At 41.3% G+C, this 14,519-nt stretch overlaps 1 protein-coding gene across 1 annotated transcript; it reads right to left on the reverse strand.

Moving 5' to 3' along the window:
• Positions 1-2,364: 2,364 nt before the first annotated feature.
• On the reverse strand, positions 2,365-3,479 carry LOC106000565 (cytoskeleton-associated protein 4-like). Its single transcript, XM_013035840.1, is given in 4 exon segments — positions 2,365-2,417; positions 2,420-2,627; positions 2,629-2,967; positions 3,411-3,479. Coding segments are annotated over 4 exon segments (669 nt in total).
• Positions 3,480-14,519: the final 11,040 nt, after the last annotated feature.

Below are 14,519 nucleotides of genomic sequence, written 5' to 3' on the forward strand. Positions count from 1 at the left end.
CTTCCTTCCTTCCTTCCTTCCTTCCTTCCTTCCTTCCTTCCTTCCTTCCTTCTGCTGGGGCTTCAACTCAGGGCCTGGGCACTGTCCCTAACCTTCTTTTCATCAAGGTTAGCCCTCTACCACTTGAGCCCCAGTGCCACTTCTGGCTTTTTCTCTTTATGTGATACTGAGGAATGGACCCAGGGCTTCAAGCATGTTAGGCAAGCACTCTACCACTAAGCCACATTCTCAGCCCTGTATATGAGATCTTTACCAAGTCATTTGTGCTTATGCATATGATGCAGAAGGTGTGGGTGATTGTGAAGGTTTTTCTAGCCTCTTTAGGAAAGGGGAAATGAAACAATTATCTATGAAAGTTCAAAATTTCTAGGTCACAGGATTTGCATTGCCAAGTTCATGGCAATTATCTGGAGTCAAGTACCAGTCTTAAAACAACCATTTTTAGTACTATTTTACTTAAATTCATAACCATTGTAATCCCTGTGTTTGAATTTGTGGCATCTGGTTTAGATATTTCTCACAAATTAGCCAATTCTGCCTGTAAAATACTTTTGCCTTATGCTGAGCATTTGCGTTTGGGGATAGGTTAGGGTTGTATTAGATTAAAATTTTGGGATCTCACCAAAAACACAACAAAGAAACAGCTTTGACATTATAGACTAATTAGATATACATACAGAATTTTTCATCTAGTAGCTGCACAATATACTTTTTTTTCCCAATAGTCCATGGGACATTCCAAAATGGACTATTCTAGGTTATACAGCATGTCTCAGCAAGGTTGAAATAAACCGGTGTCCTGTCAGAACAGGACACAGATCCTTTGAGAGCAAAAGAAACCACAGAACATAAACAAATGAAGACGGAGCACATTGCTGAAAGATCAGTGGGTCATCAAGATAAGAAGGGAAACCAGAAGTTCCCAGAATCTAATGAAAATATCCCACAACCTTTGGGACACAACAAAGGCAGTTCTAAGAGGAAAGTTTATAGCTATAAGCACCTACATTTCCAAACCTCAGTGATGCATTGCATGCTTTTAGAAGAACAACTAATCTCAAGCTAGTAGATGGGAAGAAATGATAAATGATCAGAAATGTCCTAGTGACTAAAAGAACTACACAGGAACAAAATAAAGTTTGTTTTTTTAAAAGATAAAATTGGTAAGCCTTTAGCCAATCTGACCAAAAGAAAATAAATCACCTCAATAAAATTAGGAAAAATAGGATATCCAACAAATATGAGTGAAATTAAGACATTATAAAGGGAAAGTTAATAAATCTTTTAAACTGGAAAATCTGAAAAAGGGATATATTCCTAGATAATTTCAGTGTGTCAAAATCGAGCAAAGGATATAAGCCATTGAAATGGCAATAAAGAATCACCTGGCAAAAGTCCAGCTGAAATCTATCAAGACCTTTAAACTAAAACCATAGTCCTCAAACTTTGGTGAAATAGAAAGGGAAGGATTATTACCAAGTGAATCTTGTGTACCCATCATCCCCAAACTCACAGGCTCAACAAAACAATAGACCAGTTTCTTTGAACATAATTTCTTTTTTTTTTTCCCTCTGGGAAAAACCACCACTCATGACTAATAAATTAGTCATGAGAAACTGGACTTGGAATTGGGGCATGTCTTACACACACGGTTCATTTAGGTCTTCTCGTGAATCTTTTGAACTTTTAAAACAGCCAATCTGGATCATTTCTTAGGTCATTTAGCAAACCCTTGGCTGTTGCTAGATTGTTCTCACTGGTTTCAGTTTTGTCAAGTAAGCCACCAAAGTGTCCGTGATAGTCCTGAGCATCTTTAAGTCCGTCTCCATTTCACTCACTGAGGACTTCAGGTTGTCTAGAGAAGCAAGTTTGTTCAGTAACTCCTGAGGAGGCAGATAGGCAGCCTGGGCCTGGTCCTGCAACTTTAGCAATGACTCCATAGTGCTGTGTATCTCATCCACACTTCTCTTTAGGTCATTCACATCACTGTGGAGGGCCAGCTGGGTCTCTTCTAAGTGTCTCAGGTGCTGTTCATACTTCTAGCTCTTGGGAGTCATTCTAGGCTCTCGGTCCAGCGCAGGGAGACCACCTGAACCAAATGGACTCTGTCCTCTACACTGGAGCCTGGAGTCCAGTTCTTGATTGTTCTTCTGGAGTGCATCTACGGCATCGAAGCTTTGGAAATCATCTTCCTGGGGCCTCTGGGCCTCCACCTTCAGCTGGTGTAGCTCTTCTTCCAGCTTCCTGGTTTTCTGGGGGAGGTGAGAGGTGGACTACTTGGATTGGTGGGGTTTCTCAGAAAGGACCTGCAGGAGATAGTTTTTGCACCTCTGTATAGATGTCAGGCTCCCTGCAGCAAGTTCCTCAGGTTGTTAATTTCCTCTGGCTTCTCTTCTGGACTTTGGTGAAGATGGCATATCGTTGATGGATTTTGAGACTGTCAGCCACTCCTTCACCATGTACTCCAGGGGCGTGAAGTCACACTCTTGGGCACCTCTCACCATGTGGATGTCTGAGAGGTATTTGAAGATCTTGTTCTTCCACTTCTGTAGGCCTTCACTGATGCAGTTGATCTCACACTCTCCTTGCTTCACCACCTTCTCCATGAGGTCCTGCTTATGTTGGGAAGCTTCTCAAGATGGACTCAAAGGTCCCAAATGTGGCTGGCAGAGACTGCACCTCTTGCTCCAAGCCCTGCAAGCCCTGGCTCAGCTCCTCGCGCTGCCAGGAGCAGGACTGGTGGCTGCGCTGGACCTGCTGGACTTGGTCCAGGATGTGGTAGATATACCTGCCAGAGAAGGTGGAGGCAGCCACCAGGGAGAGGTAGAAGAGGAGGTGGAGCATCCGGCTAAGGCGGCCCAAGCCAGCGGAGGAGGCAGAGGATGCAGCCGTGGACCCGGTGCCCTTGTAGTGGCTGCCTTGTGGTGTGGGCTGCAGCAGCAGTAGTAGGGGTGGCTGGTATAACAGCTGAGAGCGGGAGTGGCAGCAGGGGTCTGAGGAACATAATTTCAAAATTTGAAATGGTGCTAGGGAAACAGGACACCCATTTGCAGTAGACTGGATTTCTGTTGTCTTGCACTCATACCAATTTAAAATGGATCAAAGACCTCAATCTAATATCTGATACTCTGAAACAACTACAGAAACAAATAGGAGGAATAGGCAGGAACTTTCTGAGTTGAGTTCCAGAGGCCCAGCATATAGGAGAATGGGCAAATAGGATTGCATCAACCGAAAAAGTTTGTGCAGTGTAGGGCACAGCTATTAAGCTAAAAAGAGACCCTACAAAATGGGAGAATTTTGCCAGCTATACATCTGACAAGGTTTTGTGCTGTTTGCATATGTATAGCAACATGCTTAGACTTAATGCGTTCTACTTAATTTATTCAAGCTTCAGATACAACCCATACCGATAACGAACTCATGCCTAATTCTACTAAGCGTGTCCCACACTCAGGGGCGCTCACGTGGCATGTCATGTCGAGGGTGTCCTCTGGGCTGCTCCCAGTCGTTGAGAGAAGCAGCCAGTTTGCTGTGGCAGGCTCTAGCCGTGGGTCAGTCTGATGGTCCGATGTAAAGTCACCTCGCCCAGGCAGTCCATCTGGCTGGGTCTCTCCTGCCCTGGGTTTTTATATGTTTTAGGCTGGGCCTTTCATTTCTGGCCATGTCTGATTTTCAGGCATGCCTCTATGGCATCTTTGCTTCTGGTTACATCTGGCAAGTGATGAGGGTGGAGCTGACTTGCCTCTGGCTGGGTCTGGTTATCTTGTGGGCTAGTTGCCTTGGTGATGGCTCTCCAGGCTCCCTGGGTGTGTCCTTATCTCTATCTTCCATACTTCTAACTCCTAATTCATATAATTTCACAGCACACTTACATTCAATATATTCCTATTCAGTAGCCTACCATGTCAGTATTCAGTAACACACTATGTCAGTATTCCATAATTTTCACTACAGGGTTGAATATACAGACAGTTCAAGAAACAACTCTCAAAGAATTGATAACCTAATAAGTGGGCAAAAAAGCTAAATAGAGACTTCTCAGAAGTGAAAATAGCCAATATGCAGATGAAGAAATGTTTAACATCTCTGGCCATGAAGGAAATACAAATCAAAACAGATTTCATCTCACCTCAGTTAACAATGACTATAAAGAATAGGAGCAACAGATTCCCGTGGGGATGTGGGGGAAAAGGAACACTTCTTACATTGTTGGTGGGAATGCAGTACACTGGAAGACAATTTGGAGTCTTCAAAGAACGAATCATAGCTACCTATGATTAACTACCTAGAACTACCTATGATCAAGTGGTACTACTCTTACAGTGAAGACACTTACCAAGTTAAGCAAATAGTCTAGATTCCGTACAAAGAAAATTATACATAGTGAGATTATATTAAGTATTATATAGCTATATACCTATATATAATGAAAATATTACTCATCCATCAAGAAGAATAATGTAATTTGTAGTGAAATGGATAAACATAAAACTTTAAAGTGAAGTCACAGCCAGAGACTGACTTCAAAGTGGAAGAAGAGACTAACTTCATGTGGGAGTTCTAAATTATAAACATATGAAGACTTCTACAGGATGATACACATATATGTACACATATTGACTAAAGTATGGTATATCCAGGGGACAATTCCAGTTATGTATTTCTGAACTAGTTTTAGATAAAAACCAGGAATCAAACATGCTTTGTTGGGGCAAAAGGAGAGGGAAATGGGGACAGATGAATGGAGAGAGGAAGAGTGAACCAATACAATAATAACCAATGTGCAGTGAAAATGGAACTAGGTGACCGAGGGGATGGGTGGGGTTGGGAGAGATGAGGAAGAACAATGAAGAGGTGGCATTGATCAAGATGCATTGTACTCAAACTGACATAGTGAAGTGAAATTGTACAACTACTTAGATAAAAAAGAATTTTTATACTGGGTACCTGAGCCTCAAGCTGGTAATCCTAGCTACGGTGAGAAGCTGAGATCTGAAGAGCCTTTAAGAGGTGCTGTCAATCAAAGTGGTAGAGCGCTGGCTTTGAGCTCAGGGTTAGCGCCAAACCCCGCAACAGACATTAAAAAAAAATTAAAAAGCATTGGGATCTACAGGAGTCCTATTTCCAGGAAACAAAATAGACATTTAAATCCAGCTAACAAGTCCCAGAATATATGGAGCATGATGAAATTAAACAGGAATCAAAGAGCAGTAAATATTACTTTATTATAGAATATTTACTGGATATCAGTTACTTTATATGCACTATTCTCCTTGGAGCAGCCTTTCAAACTTTAATACAGAAGTTAACTTGTCCAGGCTTACTGTGGACAAATTAGGTCTTATCCCAAGCTTGAGCCACACCTCCACCTTTGGATTTTTGCTGGTTAATTGGAGATAAGAGTCTCATGGACGTCCCTGCCTGGACTGGCTTTGAATGATGACCCTGAGATCTGAGCCTCCTGAGTAGCTAGGATTACAGGCATGAGCTTCTGGTGCCCAGCCCACTTCCACCTTTGAAATCAATTTCTGATTCAATTGAAGATGTTACTCTTAGCTGGAAAACTTCAGAACGATATCTTTTCCAACTCGGTAGCTTATCCAGAAGCAGCTGGGGCTTATCAGACCCACTTGTGAGCAAGAGATCTCACAGAGTTTCCAGTGAAGGCTTTCCTTGTGGCTTTGCATGCTAGCTTTGCCATGATTTTAACCTTGGGTGAGTATTCAGCATTCTTTCTTCCCTTACTGCATCTGTAAGAAGGGGCAAAAACTGTATTAATACTTCATTCAGACTCAACAAGGTAATAGGTGTCATATGGCTCACCATTAACACCTGTTTCTCACTGTTAGTAATCTTGGTGTTGGAAATAATCTCAGAAATGCTGAAATGCCTAGTGTCCTCATGCTATGCACAATTAAAAAAAAAGTAAGCATGTCTGATTTTCACAGGCTGGAGAGTATGTCCCATGGTGGCAAAGCCTATAAGAAGTAGATTGGGGCACTCCCTTCCCCCATTCTGCTCTTATAACAGCAGAACTGACTCATTGGGAGCCTAGTTGTTCTTGTTGAAGTTGGTATCACTAGATAAAATACACTGTTTTTACTATCTTAATTTTATATGTGTAAATATTTGAGCATTGGTAAACTCAATAGTTTGAGTGTGTGTGTGTGTGTGTGTGTGTGTGTGTGTGTGAAAATAGTGCCCAAATCTTTGACTTGGGCATCTCGATATTTGTTTTTAAAGTGATTTTTGCAAGTATTTCTGTATAGAACTGTGATAATTTAGGACCTGCACTTTATTATTCCTTATTTATTTATGTGCTTGTAGTAGGGATTGAACTCAGGGCCTTGGAGCTCTCACTTGGCTCTTTTTGCTCAAAGCTAGCACTTTACCACTTGAATCACAGCCTCATATCTGGTTCTTCTTGCTGGCTAATTGGACATAAAAGTCTCATAAACCTTCCTGCCCACATTAGCTTTGAATTGAGATCCTCAGGTCTCAGGCTCCTGCATTGTAAATTACAGGTGTGAACCACAGGAACTCGGCTCTTTTTTTAAATTTTTATTTTTTTGGATAGGCTTCCTTTTAATATATTTGAATTGGTAAAGGAAGTAAGCCAAAAACAATGTAGTTCCATGCTTCTCTCATTTGCTTAGGTGTTCACCTACAACCGATTGAGACCTCTGTGTCAGTTGACTGATTTTGATAAAGGACTTAGAGTGTACTGATTTTTTTCTTTTAGCAGTCTGAAAGCTTGATTGTGAAACATTAGGAATATATACTATCAGAAACAAGTGTAGTAAGCACTTAGGACTATCTTCACCTGGCTATGAGGAACAGCAACTCCCCTACCAGGCTCACTGCCCTCCTGGTTATTGTTAAGTAGGACAGTAAGGGGAGAGGGACAGGAGAGCAACTGCAAGACATGGGCCTTCTTTCTTTCTTTCTTTCTTTCTTTCTTTCTTTCTTTCTTTCTTTCTTTCTTTCTTTCTTTCTTTCTCTCTCTCTCTTTCTTTCTTTCCCTCTTCTCTCTTTCCCTCTTTCCTTCTTTCTTTTCTGCCAGAACCAAGGTTTCAACTCAACTTTCCATTTGCTTGACTTGTTTGTGTGGCTGGTGTTCTAGCACTTGAGCCACACCTCCAGTTAGGATTTTGGCTGGCTATTTTGGAGATGGAGTTTCATGTACTTATCTGCCTAGGATAGCTTGGAACTGCAACTCTGGATTTCATTCTCCAGAGTAGCATACCTCATTCCTTCTTCTTTCTATAGCTATCTTCTGTTTTCCTCCTAAACAACATTTGCTTCCTTCTTTAGCTGTAAAAGGTGACCACAAATTTAGTGAGTAAAACCAGAACACATTGTTTTAAAATCTGTCTTACAGTGCTAAATCCAAGTTTCTAAGCCAAGCTGAGGCTCTTGGAGAAATTTTGGTCTTTTCCGTTTTCAGTCACTAGAGGTCACTAAAGTCTCTCTGCCGGTATCTCCTTCAGCCCTTCAGCTTCTTTGAGCAGACAGCAACCTGAATAATCCAGGATCATTTCTTCATCTCTGGAACCTTTGGCCTAATTTCATCTGCAGAGTACCTTTTGTGTAAGGCAACACATGCATAGCTCCAGGATTGAGTATGAAGATTGCGGGAGGCAGGGAGGACTTATTCTGGCCACAGCAGCATCATTTTCTTTTCTTTTTGGGGAGGGGGGTGGTTTCCGGTCGTGGGGCCTGAACTCCGCCTGGGCGCTGTCCCTCAGCTCTTCAGGTCAAGGCTAGCACTCTACCACTTGAGACACAGTGCCACTTCTGGCTTTTTTCTTTTTTGCTTATGTGGTGCTGAGGAATCAAACCCAGGGCCTCATGCATGCAAGGCAAGCGCTCTACCAATGAGCCACCTTCCCAGTCCCAGCAGCATCATTTTCTTATTCTCCAGGTCCCTTAGGGAATTAGAAATCTAAATCTGAGCCAATCACCACATCTTGTGGGTTCCCAGGTAGGAATTCATTCCATTTAAAGCCTGGGGAAAACAACAAAATTTCATTCTTCAAGTCAGTCTGTGCTAGTTTAGCCAATTTTCTCTGCAGTAGTTCAGTCTCTCTCATAATCAAAGTTCCAAGTTTTTACCAATACTAGTATTGTTTCCAAGACTCAGATATCACTACTACACTCTGCTCTCTGGGCCTGGGTAACACTGTATGTGTCTCAGCCTACTGGGGTTCTCCCTATCCTCCACAGTGGCAGGGCCGCTGGCTCCTTTTTCAGGAACTCTGCCCATCTACGAATGGGAGCTTACTTCCCAATTTTATACCCCACTGTCTTTTCTTGAGACTGTCATGTGTTGGGTGGTACCATGCTGTCAGGAGGTCTTCTCCAACATTCCCCAACAGAAGGCCTTTTTATTTATCTACCCTAAGATTAAAAAAACATTTTCTTTTCTTTTGGTGAACTCAGGTTCTCTGCATTGTCCCTGAGCTTTTGTGCTCAAGACTAGTGTACTACCACTTGACCTACAGTTCCACTTCTGGCTTTTTGGTGGTTAATTAGAGATTAGAGTCTCACAGACTATCCTTCCTAGGCTGGCTTTGAATCTTGACCCTCTGATCTCAGCTTCTTGAGTAATTGGGGTTACAGCCACTGGTGCCTGGGTTACTCTAGGTTTTGAATCCCTTTTGCTCCTCCTCTCAGCTCTCCTGTCTCTAGCCTACCTATATCCTTGAATTCCAGATTCATACTTAGTTATTGGCCATTCCCTTAACACCTCAGGTTAGAGTCATCCTGCCCAGTGCCTCTGGGTTCTGCATTGTGAGATTGAATCAACTGATGTTTAAAAATATTTGAAAACAGTTGCATGTTTGCTGAACTTGTAGAGTTTTTCCTTGTCTTTATTTCTTAAACCATACACTATAACAACTGTTTACATCACATTTACATTTTGTGTGTGGGATGATGTGTATAGATTATATGCAAACACTATTTTGTGTAACAGGCTTGAGTGTCTTGTGATTTCAATACCTGTAAACGTCTTAGGGCTAGTCCTTCACAAAACCAAGGGACCACTGTATGTCCAAAACCTAAATCCAGGTCTTTCTCTGCTCTCACATGTGTCCATCTTCTCCATCTACATCCTCAGGCCAAAACCTTGGAGTCATTCAAGAAAGCAAGTTTCACTGGGTGCCGGTGCTTACGCCTGTAATCCTAGCTATTTAGGAGGTTGAGATCTGAGGATCACAGTTCACATTCAGCAGGGGCTGGAAAATCTGTGAGACTCTTATCTCCAGTTAACCACCAAAAAACTGGAAACGGTGCTGTGGCTTAAAGTGGTAGAGCACTACCCTTGTGCTGAAAAGCTAAGGCCCAGGCCCAGAGTTGAATCCCCATGACCAAAACAAAAAAGAACCAAAAACAAGAAAAGTCTCTTTCACATGCCACAGTTAATCTTATCAAAACTTCTGCTGTATTTTCAAAGCACAAAGCAGCTGGTCACCAGTGGCTCATACCTGTAATCCTAGCTACCCAGGAAATAGATCTGAGGATCTTGATTCAAAGCCAGCCAGGCCAGGCAGGAGTCTGTGTATATTTGAGCAAGCAAAAACAAGAACACAGGCCCTGAGTTCAAGCCCCAGCACTCCCCCTTCCCTGTCTTTTTCCTGCTAGCAATGCTTATATTTTGATTCCTCAGGTCCTGTACAAGCAAGGCAAATTATCTACCTCTTGAGACACATTCTTAGCCTTGAGTCTCCTGCCATTGGTTGTCCCCTCTTGGCAGTGGGTGCTGTTAATATAGCACAATAGCCTGGTCTGCTCATCCCTCCTCAACCCAGCCTCAATCCAGGGCACTTTTTGTTGGGTATCCCAGGTCAGAGGATGTAAAAGACCAGGCAAGCTGACTATGGCTCTCAGTGATTGTTGGAACAAGACTGCATTGTGACTTTTCTGGAAAGAATTGTTGTGCACTAATTGGGGTGGGTCCTGGGACTTAGGCAACTGGAGAACAGAGAATAGAAAAAGGTGCAAGGGGACACATCTGTGTCTCATAGAACTTGAGAGAGATGGAGGTGACAGGGCTGTAGAGATGAGAGGATTCCTCAGGCCATAAGCAGATATAGAGTCACCAGTCTGTCCTTCTGATGCCCTTTAGATTCTTTCATTTTTTCATGTATGTAAAGCACACTTTTTTTGGTAGCAGAAGTTGTTCTATTAAAATAATCAGAATTATATATGCATGTAAATATTTTATGACAATTATATATAACTATCATGAACATTAACACTCATTATTCATTTTAACAATCTCTTTTGCAAACCAAGTTTAACATGCCTTAGTGATGACTTATAATATGCTCATTATTGATATGCAATTTTTTTTTTTTTGGGTCCGGTCATGGAGCCTGAACTCTGGGCCTGGGCGCTGTCCTTCAGCTCTTCAACTCAAGGCTAGTGCTCTACCACTTGAGCCACAGCGCCACTTCTGGCTTTTTTCTTTTTGCTTGTGTGGTGCTGAGGAGTTGAACCCAGGGCCTCATGCATGCAAAGCAAGCGCTCTACCACTAAGCCACCTTCCTTGACATGCAATTTTTATGAAACAAAGTGAAACTCTTTATTATGAGTAAATCAAAGTAAAGCCGTGTGCCAGTAGCTCACGCCTGTATTCCTAGTTACTCAGGACGCTGAGATCTGAGGATCGCGGTTCAAACCAGACAGGGGAAGGAAAGTCCATGAGACTCTTATCTCCAATAAACCACTAGGAAACCAGAAGGGGCGCTGTGGCAGAGTGGTAGAGCGCTCGCCTTGAGCTGAAGAGCACAGGGACAGCACCCAAGCCCAGAGTTCAAGCCCCACAACTGACCCCCAAAAATTAATTAAAGAAAAATCACAGTAATCAAAATCACTTGTAACCTGATGGCTTATGCCTGTGAGCCTCTCAGAGGCTGAGGATGGAGGTTTGAAGCCAATCTGGGCAGGACAATGTAAGACTCTTATCTCTAATTAACCACCACCAAAAAAAGAAAAAAAAATCACTAATGGAGCTGTGGCTCACATAGAGCACTAGTTTGGGTAAAAAAGCTAAGAGACATCACCCAGGCCTGGAGTTTAAGCCCTGCACAAGCAGGCAAGCAAGCAAATAAATAACTTGCAGAACTTGATCCTGCCACCAGATGGCAATATGGACTTATTTCAGGAGGTCAGGACCTTTTCCCCACCCACTTACTCATTGTTTACCAGTTCTGTGCTAGTATCTACATTCCTTTTAAAACTTCCTATCTCAAAATCTAACTATTTTTAAAATTCAAACTGTAATTACAGACTGAAGGAAGCTTTCATCTTGATTCTAAGGATAGATTTAAAACTCTCCCAACCTTTTAGCGTGATGAGATATTTGACAAGTTTGTTTATCCAAAGTAAAATTGGACTAACTATGGTTATAATATGGGTAGATGGGGTAGATCCTTGTGATGAGAGGATACAATGGAATAATATGTTTTAATGGCTAACTTTCATCTGTGTGATTTATTTTGTTGCAAGCATTCATTCTTTTTTTTTTTTTTTTTTTGGCCAATCATGGGGCTTGAACTCAGGGCCTGGTCACTGTTCCTGAACTCTTCTGATCAAGGCTAGCACTCCTCCACTTTGAGCCACAGCACCACTTCAGGTTTTCTGGTGGTTAGAGATAGGAGTATCATGGACTCTCCTGCCCATGCTGGCTTTGAACCTCAATCCTCAAATCTAGCACCCTGAGTAGCTAGAGGATTACAGGTGTGAGCCACCAGTGCCTGGCTTAAGAAGCCTTTATTTTCTTAAAAAAAAAAAAGCCTTACAATTACATAAAGCATATGTGTTTATCTCTATTTACCTGATCTTTCTTGCAGATGATGAATAATTCTGTGATTTGTTGGGGGCAGAATTGTGCCCCTCTGAGAAATTACTTCTCATAGCCCTCTTTGCAGTTGTGAGAAGAGTTATATGTGCTACTGCTCTGAATGATAGAAACTTCTGGGAGATCATATTCTCCTATTTTAGCTTCTGCTACCTTCTCCTTGTGTTTCTTTGCTTTGTTCTAGATTGAAACATGAATTTGATCTGCTCTATCTCTAGTATCCATCTTAAAGCCAGGGACTAAAGACTGGAAGAATTTCAAAATTCTCAGCTCTGATTATTTGAACTATAAAAGAAATGTCAGACCAGATTTCATCTGGAATAGTAATGATGGCTCTAATGTACTTAAATGAGTTGGGACTGCATTTTTTTGTAGCTCCAGTTTACATGGGACATTAACTAATTTGTATATGTAATGATATGTTTTTCATATTAAGGTTGTCACATGCCCGTATTTGTAAAAGTCTACCTTCATCTTGAAACCTCTTCTCTCTTCCCTCTCTCCACCTCTCTCAGCTGACAAAAGGTGACTACTCTGTTCCCAAATCCAGAGGGAAAACTGGAAATTGGGAGTACTTGGTGCAGAGTTTATATATAGCTCATGTGATGTTGACTGAAATGGCAGAGCTGGCTGAGGCTTCATAAGTTGCCTTTGATATTAGCTCTTTTTCTAAAAATATATAGTGAATCTGAAAATGGCATTGATCCACCTTTACTATTGAAGGATTTTTATTGAAGGGTGGAGAGGCTGGGAGTACAATACTAGGTTTTCAGTTATTTTCCTTCAGCCTTTAAAAAATATCAGTTCATTGTCTTAGGCTTCCCCCATTTCTCTAAGTAGTTAACTGTCACTTTATTTATTGCTTCTTTGTGTATTTTCCTCAGGTTGTGTTTGATTTTCAGTAGTTTTAATCTGATGTGATGAGATGTGGGTTTTATTTTGTTGCTATTCAATTTAGGTATGGAAAGACTCTACACTTTAGGACTCGATACTTTTCATCAATTTTGGGAAGAAATTCCAACATTATTTCTTTTAATGTAGAACCATGCATGTATATCTAAAGTGTCTGCCTGTACCCAAGGTTGAGCTTGTACTCAGGCCTTACATGCCCTGGGACCTGGCACTGGGACTTGACCCTGAGCCTTTTTTGGTCTCCTGCTTTCTAAGCCCAGGAGGCTGGTCCTCTGGGGCACATTTCTTTGTGGGCTTATAATAAAGTTCCTCCATTTGACTGCCTCTGGCTCCTTGAGCTTTCTTCTACTTCTGAACCCCCAATAGTGGGCCTAACACAGTTTCTGCCAAATTATTTATATTTTAGACTTCAATTATTTTATGTTAGGCCTTCTTATTTTAACCTCTTTTGTATCTTACTTCCTCTCTTTTTCTATGCTTTATTCTTGGGCATTTCTCCTGCCTGCCTTCTACTTTATCTCCCTCTTCAGCTACATAGTCTGTAGTTAAATCTTCATCCTGATCCTTAATTTTGAGTGTTGTACTTTTCATTTATACAACTTTTTTAAAGAATTTATTCTTATTATAAAGGTGATATGCAGAAGGGTTAAGTTTACACACATCAGGTAATAAGTATATTTCCTATGGTATAGTGTCATCTGTTCTCTCATTCTCTCCCATTCCCTTCCTCCCATCTCCACCCATGAGTTGTATAGTTCACTTTCATCAGTATCCAGTAAGCTCTACTGCTGCACATTTTCACCATTTTCCCTCGGATTCGGTGTCCTCCGCTAGCCTCCCATAGATAGGCATGAGAATACACTGCATATAAGGTAAAGAATATAGAGTCATCAGAAAATAAAAAAAATTTTTAAAAAGTCTTTTGTTTCCATATCTTTGAAGTTCATTTCAGTACGTATAATATTTTTTATATAAATATGAAGAGGTGCTTAGCCATTGCACCTTTGTGATTCTCTCCTAAGACTATCCTCTTTTGGTCTCACTATATGTGAGTATCTAGAATCCTGTCTAAAATTTCTTTTTTTTCTTTTTCCTTTTTATTTTTTTATTGTCAAGGTGGTGTACAGAGAGGTTACAGTTATATAAGTAAGGTAATGAGTACATTTCTTGTCAAACTTGTTGCCCCTTCCTTCATTTTTCTCCTCCTTTCCCTCCCCCACCCCACCCCTAAGTTGTACAGATTCTTCCAACATATTGTTTTGTGTACAATTTCTAACTTTAGTTCTCCAATAAGATTTAACTTTCATATATTCTCTCCTTCTAAAATTTAGGATAGCTGTTTTAAACACCTGTGCATTATGTCTCTATTGTTTGGAATCCAAATGATGTGTTTCAGTTTTGTTGCTTTTATTATTTTCTAGTATGCTTGCTTATTAGTTTAATTTTAATGTCAGATGTTATATAAACAAAATAGAATAATTTGAGACCTGTGATGATTTTATCTTCTTACAGAGATATGAAGTAGTATCTTGATATAGCCTGAGGATCTAGATTTATTAGAGAATTATTTGGGGGGGGGGTTCTGGTTGTGGGGCCTGAACTCTGGGCCTGGGCGCTGTCCCTCAGCTCTTCAGCTCAAGGCCAGCACTCTACCACTTGATCCACAGCGCCACTTCCAGCTTTTTTTTCTTTTTGCTTATGTGGTGCTGAGGAATCGAATCCAGGGCCTCATGCATGC

This window comes from Dipodomys ordii, unplaced genomic scaffold (assembly GCF_000151885.1).
Source record: "Dipodomys ordii isolate 6190 unplaced genomic scaffold, Dord_2.0 Scaffold226, whole genome shotgun sequence".
Taxonomy (NCBI): domain Eukaryota; kingdom Metazoa; phylum Chordata; class Mammalia; order Rodentia; family Heteromyidae; genus Dipodomys; species Dipodomys ordii.